The sequence below is a fragment of the Zootermopsis nevadensis genome, unplaced genomic scaffold (assembly GCF_977971745.1).
Source record: "Zootermopsis nevadensis isolate Lab colony 2312 unplaced genomic scaffold, Znev_1.0 Znev_ptg000017l, whole genome shotgun sequence".
NCBI lineage: Eukaryota > Metazoa > Arthropoda > Insecta > Blattodea > Termopsidae > Zootermopsis > Zootermopsis nevadensis.
The window spans coordinates 4,303,863-4,318,672 of record NW_028259149.1 but is presented as its reverse complement, the minus strand read 5'-3'; the positions used below and the strand labels follow the sequence as shown (position 1 = coordinate 4,318,672).

At 36.4% G+C, this 14,810-nt stretch overlaps 2 protein-coding genes across 5 annotated transcripts in view; both read right to left on the bottom strand.

The window, feature by feature from the left end:
- The window catches only part of yki (Transcriptional coactivator yki), a 59,747-nt gene extending 58,558 nt beyond the window's left edge, over nucleotides 1–1,189 (bottom strand). The window contains exon 1 of one of the 2 annotated variants that reach the window (XM_022081573.2): nucleotides 456–1,189. In XM_022081573.2, coding sequence (XP_021937265.1) covers nucleotides 456–961 — 506 coding nt within the window. In that variant the 5' untranslated portion in view covers nucleotides 962–1,189. The remainder of the gene's footprint in view (nucleotides 1–455) is intronic. The other variant, XM_022081574.2, reaches the window with a different exon arrangement.
- Nucleotides 1,190–1,758: 569 nt separating this feature from the next.
- LOC110838406 (uncharacterized) overlaps nucleotides 1,759–14,810 on the bottom strand; it is a 32,255-nt gene continuing 19,203 nt past the window's right edge. Inside the window, exons 7-9 of one of the 3 annotated variants that reach the window (XM_022081566.2) lie at nucleotides 11,093–12,364; nucleotides 8,916–9,126; nucleotides 1,759–6,728 (exon numbers count right to left, since the gene is read on the bottom strand). In XM_022081566.2, coding sequence (XP_021937258.2) covers nucleotides 4,477–6,728; nucleotides 8,916–9,126; nucleotides 11,093–12,364 — 3,735 coding nt within the window. In that variant the 3' untranslated portion in view covers nucleotides 1,759–4,476. The remainder of the gene's footprint in view (nucleotides 6,729–8,915; nucleotides 9,127–11,092; nucleotides 12,365–14,810) is intronic. The other 2 variants (XM_022081567.2, XM_022081568.2) reach the window with 2 other exon arrangements.

Sequence of the window (14,810 nt, the reverse complement as noted above, 5' to 3'; positions counted from 1 at the left end):
TGACTAATCATGTTAAAGTAACAGCAGTAGATCTATGAGCTTGGTATCATGTGACTATGGGTGTGTAAACATAAGCGAACTCCTTTGACCAAAAATAAAATATATCCTTACGAGATGACAAATATACATTTCTTTTTTCTTTGTGATTGCTTGAAATTAATTATTTCAATAATAAGGGAAACCACTGCCAGTAATGGATTAACAAAAGTAAAATTCTGGTGAAATATCCCCCCCCCCCCCAACCACTGGATATACATGCACCTGTAAGTATAGAGTACTCATCAAGCTGTCATCTGGGACAGACACGTGCACTCAGGAGGGCTGAACTAACCCACTTTATCTGTCATGAACATAGCATTACCATACACTACTTAAAATAAAAATTCGTTACTCCAGTATTAACTGTTTTGTGTTGGAAGTCCTATAACCAAGGCAACGATACGTAAAGCACTCACTTGAGGTAGTAAACTTGGCCCTCTCGCGTCCTGGCTTGCTCCCAACCGGGTGGTAAGGGCCCCAGTTCGTCGACGGTTGTGATGTCATAGCTCCTCTGTTTGAGGTGGCCATGCTGCTGTTGTTGAGCAGAAGCGTACGTCTGCTGGAGAGAAGCCGGGGAGCTGTGGGCCCGCGGGTGGTTCACCTGTAACCCATTGGCGCCAGCTGCTGACGTTGTCGTTGTGCCCCCCGGTCCTGCTCCAACTGAAGCTGTCCCGAAAGCTGAATCCGCAGAATTTTCACGACTGTGAGATATAGAAGACACCGACGGAGATTTAGAACCAGTGGACGGAGGGTTAAAGAAAGAATTAGGCAGTTTACGCATGCGTAACGGAACTTGTAATGGTCTCTTTGAATCAGGTTTTAAGACGCTGTCGAAAAGTGCTTGCAAATCTGAATCGGAGTCTTCATCTATTGTCACAACCAAGTTCCCTTTGTGTTGTTCTGAGTCCGGATTCAACGCCATTATTAACAAGTTTTCGTTACAGTAATGTTCAACAGCAGAAATAACGTTTCCAACACTTTCCCCGGTGTTTTATATTAAAATCTTGAAAAGTCACAACAACCAAAACACCCCCAACTCCCCAAACCCGGACATCCAACACATTTGTTCCCTCACGTTAAACACTCACTCCGCAGACTGGCGACCGAAGCACCAGTCTGGAATGTGGACCGCAACACAACCTCAGCCAAACATGATCCTCGGTTGGGATGTAGTCCCAGTGAAGAGTTCCGTTCTCCGACACGAGCGGCACCACCAGTAGTTACACAATGCAAATAGTCGACATTACCGCCGCTAGATGGGAAGCACAGCACTAATCATACTGCGTATATTTTGCTTTATTATGTTAGAATTAATTTGAATAAACGTCATTATTAAACAAAACTGGTACACCGTTGCAGTATTTCTGAGATGCATACTTTATATTCCTCCCCTCACGAAGATACTTTATGGTTTTCCTCTATCACTCAATTGAGGGAATGTTGGTTGGAGATTATCAATATCTCATGTTCAGATGTTTCACGGTCCATTCTGCCTTATCAATCTTCATGAAAACCACAAACAACTACAGTCAGAATATTTGGTCTCCCAGTTGAAGACCTGTCAGAAAAGAGAGTCATGAGAATGGACAGAAGTAAGACGACTGCTTACTTAAGGACAGTGAAAACTGTCATGAGTAACTTACCCAGATGAAAATATCACTGGATGACAATACTTGTAGATTATTTGTGATTACAACATTTCACATGTACAGACACCACTTTTACTTTAAAAATCTTATTTATTTTGACAATATACATACACTGTTAATTAATCACACCCTTCAATTAACACACAATCTTAGTTCAACAAGTTTTCAAGATGTATATATCATATCATTCAGTCCTGTATATGACAATTCATATTAAACAAGAGGAAGTATTCAGTGATGTTCAACAATTCTGAGTTAATGCTATTTGCTACATGTATACTGCATTTCTCCTGTTCCATCTGCTGCTACAATTACTGCTCCAAAATCTTCAACCACGTAGTGGAATGTAACCATAACACATCTTCCCAAATACTTTTATCACAAAGTCATAAAAATGGTCAGAAAGTTGTATTATGGTTACTGCTCCCAAAGGTTCCCTTACAGTACAATATTACTTTGGTAAATAATGTTCCCTTTTGATTTGTTTACTATTACCTTGAAACACATAAAGCCCGAAATTAGAATATGGCACGTTTACTTTCAACATCTTCAGTCGTCTTCATTATGTGAGCCTAGTAATACATGGCACAGAAATAAATTATAATAGCATTAGAAGGTAGCAATTTCAAGAACGTAGCCAAATGTTGCTAATTGTACAGACCAATCTAGCAATAAACTAAAAATTTTAAAGATATATTTTAAACTGTTATTTTACTAGGAATCCAGCAAAATGTGTACATATAAAACTTAAACCAGATAACATACATCTTGCACTTTTTACAGACTAGATGCAACAGGAACACAGTACATACGCACACCTGTAAAATGGATGACACGTTCTCATTTTCACATAACATGAACTACATTTCAACAAAGATATTGTCTAAAAAATATAAGGTAGCATATGTTGGACATACTCCATAAACTATTAGAATTAAATACAGAGGTTTCTTAAAAAAACATCCACTTCATTTTAAAAACAGCTCAAATAACAGACAGAAAATAGCAGAATAACTTCCTTCACATCGACGTTACATATTACCTGTTCTCAACTGCAAAGCCAGTTAATGTTTGCATAGAAAATCATGTTCAATTAAATTAGAAAAGATCACTAGACAATCTATACAGAGCTCAATTTTTTACCTTTTATGTTACAAAAATCAAGACACGAAAGACAATGTCAGACCTATTCAGCGACTTCTCTCTACACAAATGTGAATGCTGACACTGACACTATAAAACAGTCTCCACTTAACAAGCTTCTAATTAATTAAAGACCTGTTTATAATGTTTTCATCATGTTATGGCAAGCTTCTCGTAAAGAAAACATGAAATATTAACAATATGCTATGCGAAGCAAAACTTTCCCAAACATTGTATTTTACTTCATACTGCACTAGCCAAAGGTTTAGTAAATATTTTTAATGAAAGATACATTTTAGTACCAAGACAGGAAAATCAACTATACAATTCACTTAAATTTTGCCCTTGTTTACTTTAAAGTTTTTTTCATTCCAAATAAAGTTCATGCAAAAAACAGTTTTTCATATCATCCTCCTGTATTTCTTACTGACGGAAGTTCGGCTTCCACCTCTACTCATAAAAAAAGAGATGAGAAACTTGTAACAAGTTCAGATTGATAAAAAATGGTTATTATACTTCCTCATACAAGTACTAATTGAATTCAGTCCTATTATACCGTTAAGTGCAAAAATTTGGCTCCAATGAAAGAAGAAAGGTAAAAAAAGGACTTTCGTATTAATTGAGAGGAATTATGCTTTATACTCAAACATTTCATAAACTTTCGTATAACATGTTAATATAAGTAGCTTACAAATAGTAAGTTTCCATTTCTCTGATATAATTTTGCATTATCTCCTGTGCAAAATTCAAGCACCATTTCCTAAAATGTAACACTAATTTTCTACATAACTGTTAACATTTCACACTTAAAATAAACAAAAAAATCATACATTAGACATACAGTACAAACATAAGTATTTACTCATATCTGAATGAATTGCCAGTATGCATGAACTATGAACAGATGAAGAAGACGTACCAGTTGATGTGTGTGTTACATAAAGAGACTATTAACCCCTTGACAAAGTGTGTATAAATTTTGAGAAAGTAATCACAATTTTCTTAAGGAGTCAAACATTTTAAGTCACATAAATGGCTAATTAATGGATGCAAAAATAAACAACAAACACTCTCACATCATGTATCAGCACTTAGTAAACATTGTGATTTGATAATGCTTTGAAGAGGACTTGGAAGCTGAAATAAACATCGGAAAGGAAACAACTCTGGCAGAAAAGTAAAAATACATTTCAATATCATTAGCAAAATATAACTCCGATTTTATAACTAATAATTGAAGTAACATATGTAAACACATTTTAGCAAATAAATAAAATCATAATTCTGGTGACCAGTACATTTTCAAACCATGCAATGTTAACCTAATCTGGAAGTTATAATGGTGGTTCATGGAAAAATTGTTATTTAAATATTAACTCACTTTTACATAATACAGTGTGCTAAACATCCTAAGAATGTATATCCTAATGAAGAGAATTCACAGCTGCGCTACAAATATCTGTTTGATTCAATTCTGTGAAAATGCATAATTCAGTCAACATGCAATACACTTTTAAAATTTATTTGCTTTTCCTTTTTTGGTAATCTCAGTGAATACACAGAAGTGGAACATTAAATAATTCACTTTTAAATTCAGATAAAGGCACATCATAATAAAATGGCAAAGAGTAAAGTGACATCATTACTATTTTTTGCCCTTCTGACCTTGTTTAGAAGCTTTGCTTGGTTGGGATTGGGACGCTGGCTTACCAGCAGCTCCTTGATCAGTTGCTGATGTTCCTGGCCCCTTGTGACCACGTCTCTTAGGAGGAATTGGAGCTTGATCCGAGGGAGATGCATCTGGTGATGAGGGAGGAGACACAGGAGCTGATGGCTTTGTTGGTACTGACTTAGAAGGTTCTTCAGGTTTTGACTGTGGTGAAGGAACAGGGGTGTCCTTTTGCCCAACAGAAGATCTTGTTTCTGCTGCTCTTTTTGGAACATCCTGAACAGATGATAACTCTTTTTTTGATCGAACTGTTGGAGTAGGGTCTTCAGAAGCAGCTTTTGCCACTGTAGGTATCTTAGGAAGTTCCTTAGAATCTGATGAAGGTGCAGAAGATAATAGGATGGGAGGATCAACTTTCTGTTCTGTAGTTAGTGATGGTTGAGGACCTTGCTTCTCTGCTACAGGCACAGTTTCTGCAATGGTGGGTTTTGTTTTATCTGTTGTCATGGAAATTGGAACTTCCTGCAATGGGATTGGTGGTTGAACAGCAGTTGCCACTCCTTGCTGAACACCTTCTTGAGTTGGAGGTGCAGATGGGGATTTTGTGTGTTCAACAGGGGCAGGAGGGGATTTCTTTTGTTTAACTGGCTTGGCTTCTGTTTTTCCAGGCAACACAGGAGTCAGAGTTGAAGGCGGGGTCTCAACCGGTTTTGTTTCTACTGTACCAGGACTTGCAGGTGGTGTAGGAGGGAGTTCCTGGTAGACTATAGAAGCTGCTGGAACCTCATGTGTAGGAGCTGGTATGGTAGTGGACAGAACTACAGGTGTTGAAGGACTCTCTTGTGTGGAAGTTTGTATGGGAGTGGATGGAGCTACAAGAGTTGAAGGACTCTCTTGCGTGGAAAGTATCTGTGGGGTAGGAGCAGCTATAGGAACCTCTTGTATGGGAGTAGATGGAGCTACAGGAGTTGAAGGACTCTCTTGCGTGGGAAGTATCTGCAAGGCAGAAGCAGCTACAGGAACCTCTTGCGTGGAAGTTTGTATGGGAGTGGATGGAGCTACAAGAGTTGAAGGACTCTCTTGCGTAGGAAGTATCTGTGGGGTAGGAGCAGCTATAGGAACCTCTTGTATGGGAGTAGACGGAGCTACAGGAGTTGAAGGACTCTCTTGTGTGGGAAGTATCTGCGGGGCAGGAGTAGATACAGGAACCTCTTGTGTGGAAGTTTGTATGGGAGTGGATGTAGCTACAGGAGTTGAAGTACTCTCTTGCGCGAGAAGTATCTGCGGGGTAGGGGCAGCTACAGGAACCTCTTGTATGGGAGTGGACGGAGCTACAGGAGTTGAAGGACTCTCTTGCGTGGGAAGTATCTGCAGGGCAGGAGCAGCTACAGGAAACTCTTGTGTTGAAGTTTGTATGGGAGTGGATGAAGCTACAGGAGTTGAAGTACTCTCTTGTGCAGGAAGTATCTGCGGGATAGGAGGAGCTACAGGAGTTGAAGGACTCTCTTGCGTGGGAAGTATCTGCAGGGTAGGAGCAGCTACAGGACTTTCTTGTTCAGTGGGTATTTGCTGAGACGGAGATGGAGCATCAGAGAGTTTTGTTTCCACTGTTACAGGAGCTGTAGGAATTTCATGGGTAGGAATTAGTTGCTGAGAAGATGACAGAGCCTCTTTTTGTTCAGTTGCTTCTATTTCTGCCACTGCAGCCAATTCTTTAGAAATAAGTTGGATACTTTCCTGTTCAATCAATTTTGCCTCTGTCTGTACAGGAAATTCTGAGGTCTGTGTAACTTGTGTGGTTGGGGCAGGTATTTGTGTTTCAGACAACATTTTTGAAGTTGTGGATTCCACTGGGGGTGTTTCTAGTGGTTGTACATCGACTGTAAGTGCTTTGCTGTCAGCTGCAGGTACACCTATAGGAGGTGATGTGGGAGGTGTGGCTTCAGTTATTAATGGGGTGTGTGGAATTGACTGTCCCACATTAACAGCTTGTTCACCTGAAGAAGGAGGCAGAACAGGGCCTTTGAAAGAAACTGGAGGTACAGCAGGCTCTGAGGGTTCTGGTAGTGGTGGTTCACTATGCTGTGTTGACTGAAGAGCTGGTGCTGTTGGGTCAGTCGTAGAACTTGTAATTCCTGGTGCATCATCAGCATCTGTCACAGGAAGAGTAGTGGATTTTGGTTCAGGGAGTATTGGTACTGGCACAGGTATTGTGAGCGGAATCTCTGCTGAAAGGGAAAAATAATAAAACATCATCGTAATTTAGCTGGTGGTTTTAAAAATAAGGTGGTTCATTAATTCAATCTTAAGAATTAATAACAGTATAAATTCTAGAATGGTTTCCAAAAATTGAAATGTAATGAAACAAATTATAAATTAAGAAATGAGATGGGGAGAGAATGCATGTTAGATTATGTTAGGTTAGGTTAGGCTAGGCTAGGCAAGTATTTCGTTACTGCAATATTAAACGTTTTCGTTGGGTCAAATATTCAATAGCAATTCTAAATAAAGAAAGCTATAAAAGACATTATCCCACACTTTAGCTGCTTGAAAACAGGAAGACATAGTATCAATCTCCAAGTAAAACTAATAAGCTTAATGTGTAACACAAAGAACTGTTTTCATAATTACAATTTGTAGCAAGTTGATACAGCAGTTCACTGCTAGGTACCCACCTTGATACACTCCATCCTGTGCACAAACATCCAGAGTGAGCAAGAAAATACAAATACAGTCACATGTGTAAGTAAAGTTAAAGAGCACTTTGTATATATCTGATATATGTACACAAGTCTGCAAAACAGCAAAGTTAAAGCAAATAACACCAAGTATTGTGCTGGCAATGACAGTTAAGTTACTTTAAATTGAAAATTAATAGTAGAAGAAACAAACCCAGATTAGTAATTTCAAGAACTCAAAATTCATGAGAGTTGGATTATCTAATAATCAGAATATTCCAACATTCATTACAACAAAATTACTTTTTATGGAAATAGGTCTTCTAAGAAATTACAAACTAGATTTTGGCAGCATAAATCTTTATAGAGGCATCATTAGTCAAAATGTCATCCTTTTTTTGAAAATAAAAACGCGTATTTGCTACAAAGAATTGCAGCATAACAGAAAATGATCTTTCATGTTTCTATTATGATGAACTATGAAAAACAAATGCTCCACATCTAAAAAAGATATTATGTACCTTTCCATGCTGCCACGTTTTCATAAATGCATTTTTATCACAATTTCAGTCACAATTAAAAATGAATAATTTTAACTATACATTCATGAGAAATCTAGTATATACATATTTAAATTTTCAAATACTCTGAACAGAAAGGTTTATGACAAACCTTAGAAACAGGTTCAATGGAAATATTTTAAAGTACAAACATGTTCAACAAATTATATCATTAGGTGATGGACCTGTTAAAGTATATACTATGACACTTCCATTAAAAACTTTTCAACATGTATGCAAATGTGTAACACTGCATACTTCTGACATCTGTTGTTAAGTTTGTGAACTCTTCTGTTTGTAGTAGCCATATGCAGTTCACACAAAGCAAATAAGCAAATTCTATGAAACCTTCTTTGGGATTCTCTCTTCACTGAGTATAAAATCTGAAGCTGTAGTCCTCTCTGCTGCTTTGGTTAATATTAATATTACATTTCACATGCATTTAGATAAACGTAACCAAAATGTATTTCTACATCTCTTTTGTATTTAATCTTAACCAATTCTTGGACAATTCATTCTACCAGCACAAATCCCAAAAACTATTTATTAAACAATTCAATTCTTGTCTTTATTAATTTCTGACATAAAAGTACAGTAAAACCTCACTAATCTGGATTACATGGAGGAAACAGTAGTGTAAATTTGGTGATACGTGGATTAATGAAGTTATAATAAAAAAATGCTAATAACATACTAAGAAAGAGACCATACCTTCAACACTAAACATTTCATTCTGAGTCACTTTCCATAATTTGTACGTGTGGTTCAGACAATATTTTACTGACACGCCTGCAAAATTTGTACTTCCAGAGATGATGACAGCACCGGAGATTTTCACTATGCAAATGTTCACAAATAACTGAGTTAGCGTAACCATGCAGTACTGGCAAAGCTAGGACTGACCAGATTATGTGGTATCTGGATTAATGAGGCCTGGATAAGTAAGGTTTGGCTGTACATTAAAGTTTGCCACTAGAGTAAGAACTATTGATAAGCAGTAGATATAACTGCATATAACACAACAGTAAAGCATTAAATGAATAAGCATCTAGAAGAAGAATATTAAGATAGGGATGCATCCAGATACATCAGAAGAAAAACTAGTAGAAGTAGAAGTAATAACAGTAGTAGAAGTGGTAGTACAAGCACTGAAGCTTTCAAACAGCTGGACTCCCACCTGTGGCAGGTTTTTGCGCCTGTGGTTTAGATGGTGCCTGAGCCAGTGTCTCTGTGATCTTGCGCCAGATGTTGTCAAATGAGTCACGACCCATGTAATCAATACTGCCTTGCTCCCATGCCTGCTTCCTCATGTGTTCCTCAAATGCTGCCTGCTCGGCTGAACGAGGAACTCCAAGAGTTACTTTAGCTAGAGCACCAGCCAAGCCCAGCTGTAACAGTAGGTATCACATTGTAGCGCAGGGATATTCATTATCAACTCTCACATAAACAAAAGTATTCAACAGAGATCATGATTCATTCAACACACACCAATAATGTCACAGCAACAAAATTTAATCATCTACTAGTAAATTTAGATTGACTACAGCATATGATAAAATTAATTGCCTAAAACAAAACAACTATAACACACACCTTAAAATGTCATTTCCATTGCAAATGACTCTTTTTAAGATGACATCCAGTGTTTCAATATTTCAACCTAACCATTTGTAGCATGCCATTAATTAAATCTATAAGCTGTCATAAAAAAATATAAAATAAGGTTTTTAATGAAAAGGTAAAAACACACATTTCAGCAAACACAAAATAATTATATTCCCCATATAATTTTTAACACATTGACACTAATGTTAAAGTTTGGTTTTCCATGGCAAAACACTTCACGCATGAACTGCTAAAACAAACTTCAACAGTTACTTAAAATCAAATAGTAAGATATGAATTCCAATTCTAAGAACCTAATGAGTCATGAGTGACTCATTCTCTTTTCCAGCACACAGATCAATATTATGTTGCAATCTCTAAGTGTCACGTGCCACTGTGTAATCAATGCCATTGCATGTTTTATTGACACACTTCCAGATAAAAATCACATAACTGGAAGAGAATTTAAACCATATAATACATACTTTTCTAAATAATAGTTACTTTATGTAATATATATGGTGCAAAGGAAGTACAGTAGTATAAAGTATAGGAGCAATAACCAAATAAGACAGACTCAGAAATATAAAATTACCAGAATAAGATGGTGTGGACATGTTTTAATGATGAATGAAGAGGTAACCTCAAAAAAGGTTCAAACATGAAATTAAAAAAACATCCCAGCACTGAGATCAAGATGACATGACCGACAGGATCATAAAATGTCACAGAAGGGGATTTATTTCTTTACTTGTGGTTTATTTAAGGACACTGTTAGTAATTCAGATAATATGGCATCAGAGGATAGGTTGATAATGAATTGGAAAGGATATGGAAGTGACAGCCTAATTTTAGGTACTGTCCTGGCACCTGTCTGGAGGGACTGAGGAAAACCAGTGACAAACTTCATCACTACAGCCAAAGTCATGGCCAAAGTTTGAACCAAGGACATACCAATTATGCAGGATTGCCAACCACTCTAATATAATTATTAACTTCCTTTCTGCACATCCATTATCCTGAGGTAAAGAGGAAAGTAGAAACGGGAGGCTTGCTGTCAGATGATCCACATATAAAGTGGAAACATCTTGGAAAGAGGAAGGAGAACCTGGTAATGATGATTTAATAAACCACGGGACAGAAATTATAAACTGTATCAATCTCTCAACACATTTTTCATGGGATCATTTAATGACACACGCATCTTTACTCCTTCAAAAAAAATTTTTTGTTAGCAATGGGAATGTTTATTTTGTATTATAATGTTGGTTGAGATACCCATAATTAACTACATTTCAACATAATTTACTCTTCTGAAGATTCACTGTCATACAGAACTGACAAATTTCTAGTAATTCAAACATGACAATGGGTGACTATCAGTTGTGCACTTGTAAATAATTATCATATGGTAAGAATTAAAACAAAAGTGTCCATAACTTTTTTTATACTTTTACCACCTCTCCTGCGGCTTTCACAATTTGTAACTCATGTGGTGTGTGTGTGTGTCTGTGCGTGAAAATAAGTTTTTCAGATGGCTGGTAATATTGTTTTCAGAAAAAGGGAGACCATTTTCAAAACTTTACACACTAAATCTCTTAAAAAATAAAAATTCCCTGCTCTTATTGTTACAGACTTACATTCCTTAATTACAGATAACTGGTGCAATTAATACCTATAAACATATTACATATACGCAAATACTAATGGAGAGCAATATATCTTGACAACCATGCTTTTACTACTTACATTATTTTCTGCAGCTTTAGATGATTTGTCCTCCAGTGTTGGCTGAGCTACTAAACATTCAGGCTCATTGGTTACTTTAATATACTTGCTGTTATTAACAGTAGTGCTAACAGAGGAAGCAGGGGGAGGTGGATCAGGTTGTGGTTGGTGGTTCTGGTGATCCCCATGTCCGTGTTTATGGTTCTGTCTTTCCCCTGGTGGAGGTGGCTCATTGTATACGTGGTATGTTTCTTGATAATGTAGTTGGTTTTGGTGTTGTGCACTATGTACATGTACTGATTGTTGTTTGTTATGGCTGTGGTGATCATGGTGTTGATCATTATGATGGTGTTCAGTGTGATGGTGATCAGTATGGTGATGTTCACTATGGTGTTGATGATCATAATATTGATGGTGTTCACTGTGATGTTGGTGACTATGATGTTGATGGTATTCATTATGATGTTGGTGATCAAGATGTTGGTGTTCATCATGGGCTGGAGATTCTTGGTTGTACCAATGATGCTGTTCCTGATGATGAGGTTCAAGGCGACCATGGTGTTCTGTTTGAGTGTGATCGTGGTGTTCATGGTAGTGCTGTGGTTCATGATGATGTAGTTCAGGCTGCTTATATGGTTCATGCTGGTAATGTGGTTGATGGTGTGGTTCAGACTGATTATGTGGTTCATGGTGATAATGTAGTTGGTGATGATGTATAGGTTCCTTATGTGGTTCATAGTGGTGTTGTATTTCAGGGTGATTGTGAAATTCTTGGTGATGAAGTTGCTCATTATGATGATGTGCTTCATGATGGCTGTGCTGATATGACTGATGTGGTTGTGACTGCTGATGGTTTTGCTGAGAATAATGTTGAGGATCATGAAATGAATCATTATTATCGGCTGACTGAGTGGAATGATGTGAATGTGTCTGGAAAGTTTCACCTGAAGATACAACATTCTGTTCATTATCCAGATTCTGATACTTATGTCTCTGCCATCCAGATTGTCTTTTGTCATTTTCAAATGCTCTATGTTGTTGTTCTGACCCATGGTAATTCCATAAAGGTATGTGTGAAGAATGATTTTTATACTTGGTGTTAGACTGTTCCTTGTAATTTTCCCAGGGATCCCAAAAGCCCAAACCTGGATCTTCGATATAAGGAGTGATGGATATTGGCTGATATTCTGAATAAACAGACATAGGTTGAAATCTTTGGAACTGATCGATGATGAAATGTGAAACTATTTGCGGAGCAGTGTCTGTTCGAGTCTCGTTAGAACTGCAGTGGGCCTGAGTGTGGAAACAAAACCATGCAACATAAACAAAGAGAAAGAAATAGTTAAATCAGCAGAAATTAGAAAAATATGCTACTGGTTTTTTGCCACGCTTAAGCTGTGACCTAACACAGGAGCCAGAGACAGTAAAAATCACATGCAGCTGACATGGACTGTTGATGTTTTTGAGGCAGTTTGTGCCTAATCTGTTAGTCAATTTTAGATGGTAGGTAATGAAGACAAATATATTTCATTTTTCTGAGAGCATCCCAAGTAACCACCATGTACCCAATAAGATAATTCAGAGCAATTCTTGAAGCATGACAGAAAAGTTTCATAAATGCCAAAGGCAGTTGCACTACTATCAGTATGACAGAGCTGTTAAATGTGAAATGCATTTGGCGTGTGAGTCTTAAATAGATCTGTTATACAACACGTGAAAAATATCTGTTACAAATTAAATATGTCTATGAACTCTGGCTCAAAGTTTATCACAAATTAAGCTTCCTGTATATGAATTGGCAAAGCATCTGCACTATGTTCACATGATACATGAAACAGTTTAATGTTCATATTCTGACATTTAAGATAATTTAATGGCAGACATTGGTTCATCTGTACTTGGTAATTAAATTCTGTGGCAAATCTGCAACATCTTCTAAGAGAAACACAGAACACATTTACATTTAAAGTATGACCAATCATTCAATCAGTATACTATATTCGTATTTTTAATTGTTGAACTGACTGCATTATAACAAGTAAACTAAACCTTCAATGCAGGAAAGACATAAAAACACAAAGCCAAACACAAATATGTAGCAACATAAAAATGCTTATAAATTCATATGCAACTGTAGCATAAACCAGTAGTATCAGACAAACCAGCATCAAATTCTATGCCTGTTTTAAATATTGCATCTTCTTTGTCTACCAAACTTGTGAAACATCTTACAATCACACCCCCACAAAAGCACAGGAATAACATCCTCCTAAGGTAATGAAGAGTTTTAAAAAGACTGAGAACTGGGGGCAAAAATACATTGCAGAAAACTGAATAACCTCAAAAATTGTACACAAGGCTAAAAGACATGAGATGATGTTTCGTTGGTTATTTAATGACTCTCTTTCAACTGCAGAGTTCATACAATGCTGAATATGAGATTGATCATGAATGGTAAGTAAAAATTTTGGAGAAATTTGCCAGGAAAAAGTGACAAAAACCATATAGTCCAAACAGCCAGAAGCCTGCTGAGATACAAACTAGGTGCAATGTTACTGCTACGCTAATCCCAGGTGTTTAGAACTTAAACACAGAACAAATTTACAAGTACTGCAAACCGACAATGAATGGCCATTTGAGATAATAATACATTTCCATATCACCACAAAATCAAGAAGCAAGAATCCTACTACTAATATATTCAAGCGTATGACAAATAAAAAAAATACATCGTAAATCAATATCTCTACTTTTCAAAACAAGAAAATCCACCAGCAAGTGAAGAGCAAACAGAACAAATATGGAACTGTCAAATCGCAGACATACAGGCCAACGTTTCAAACATTACAATATAATCTGACTTGTCATATTCTGCATAATTAGAAACAATAATATAACAGGAAAATAAATTATAATTACCCAATATTATTTTACATTTGACAAAGCTTAACATGATTTACTGCAAGGTAATTTAAAAACACCATCATCTTCAGCCACATATGGAACATCTCTGAAGACAGAAGTAAATTAATATCATGCTGATAAATATATAGATCCTTTGTATCAAAATACATATCACGTACATAATATTTGAAAGCGTATCAAAAATGGGATAAAGACATGGAGAGATAGACAATATTCTATATGTATATAATATGACAATATGAAACTACATGAAATAGATAGTGTGATTCTGGAAATATATGAGAAGTGCAAGATTGTGTGTCTGTGTTTTGTTTATCAGAGGTCACCCAAGATGGGAACATTCAGATTTTTGGATAGGGCAAATGAAAGAAAATGACTAATCTAAATACAATGTTAATTCATTTATGGCCTTAAATCAGCAAAAAATGAAGTCAGCAAAAAAATCAATTACTACTGCTGCAGCAAGCTACGTGTGAACTATATTCAAAAATAAAATTTGTAACTCCTTTGAGAGAGAAACCATTTGTTAACAGACAAAAAAGATGAATATTAATAAGTAGAAATAATTTTTATTTCTTACAATTTTACAAAATTATAAGCACGCCAAAACATATTTTTGTGTATTACATTTCGATAATTACCAGAAATTTATGTAAACTGAATACTTTCATTGATGTATTTATTTAATGGCTGACATTTTTATTTAGATTACAATCTGAATACAAAATCTGACAAAATTACAATGACTAATATTTATACTGACCTTCTGATAACTAAATGGTGCTAAAATGGCATTGGGATATCCACACAGCAC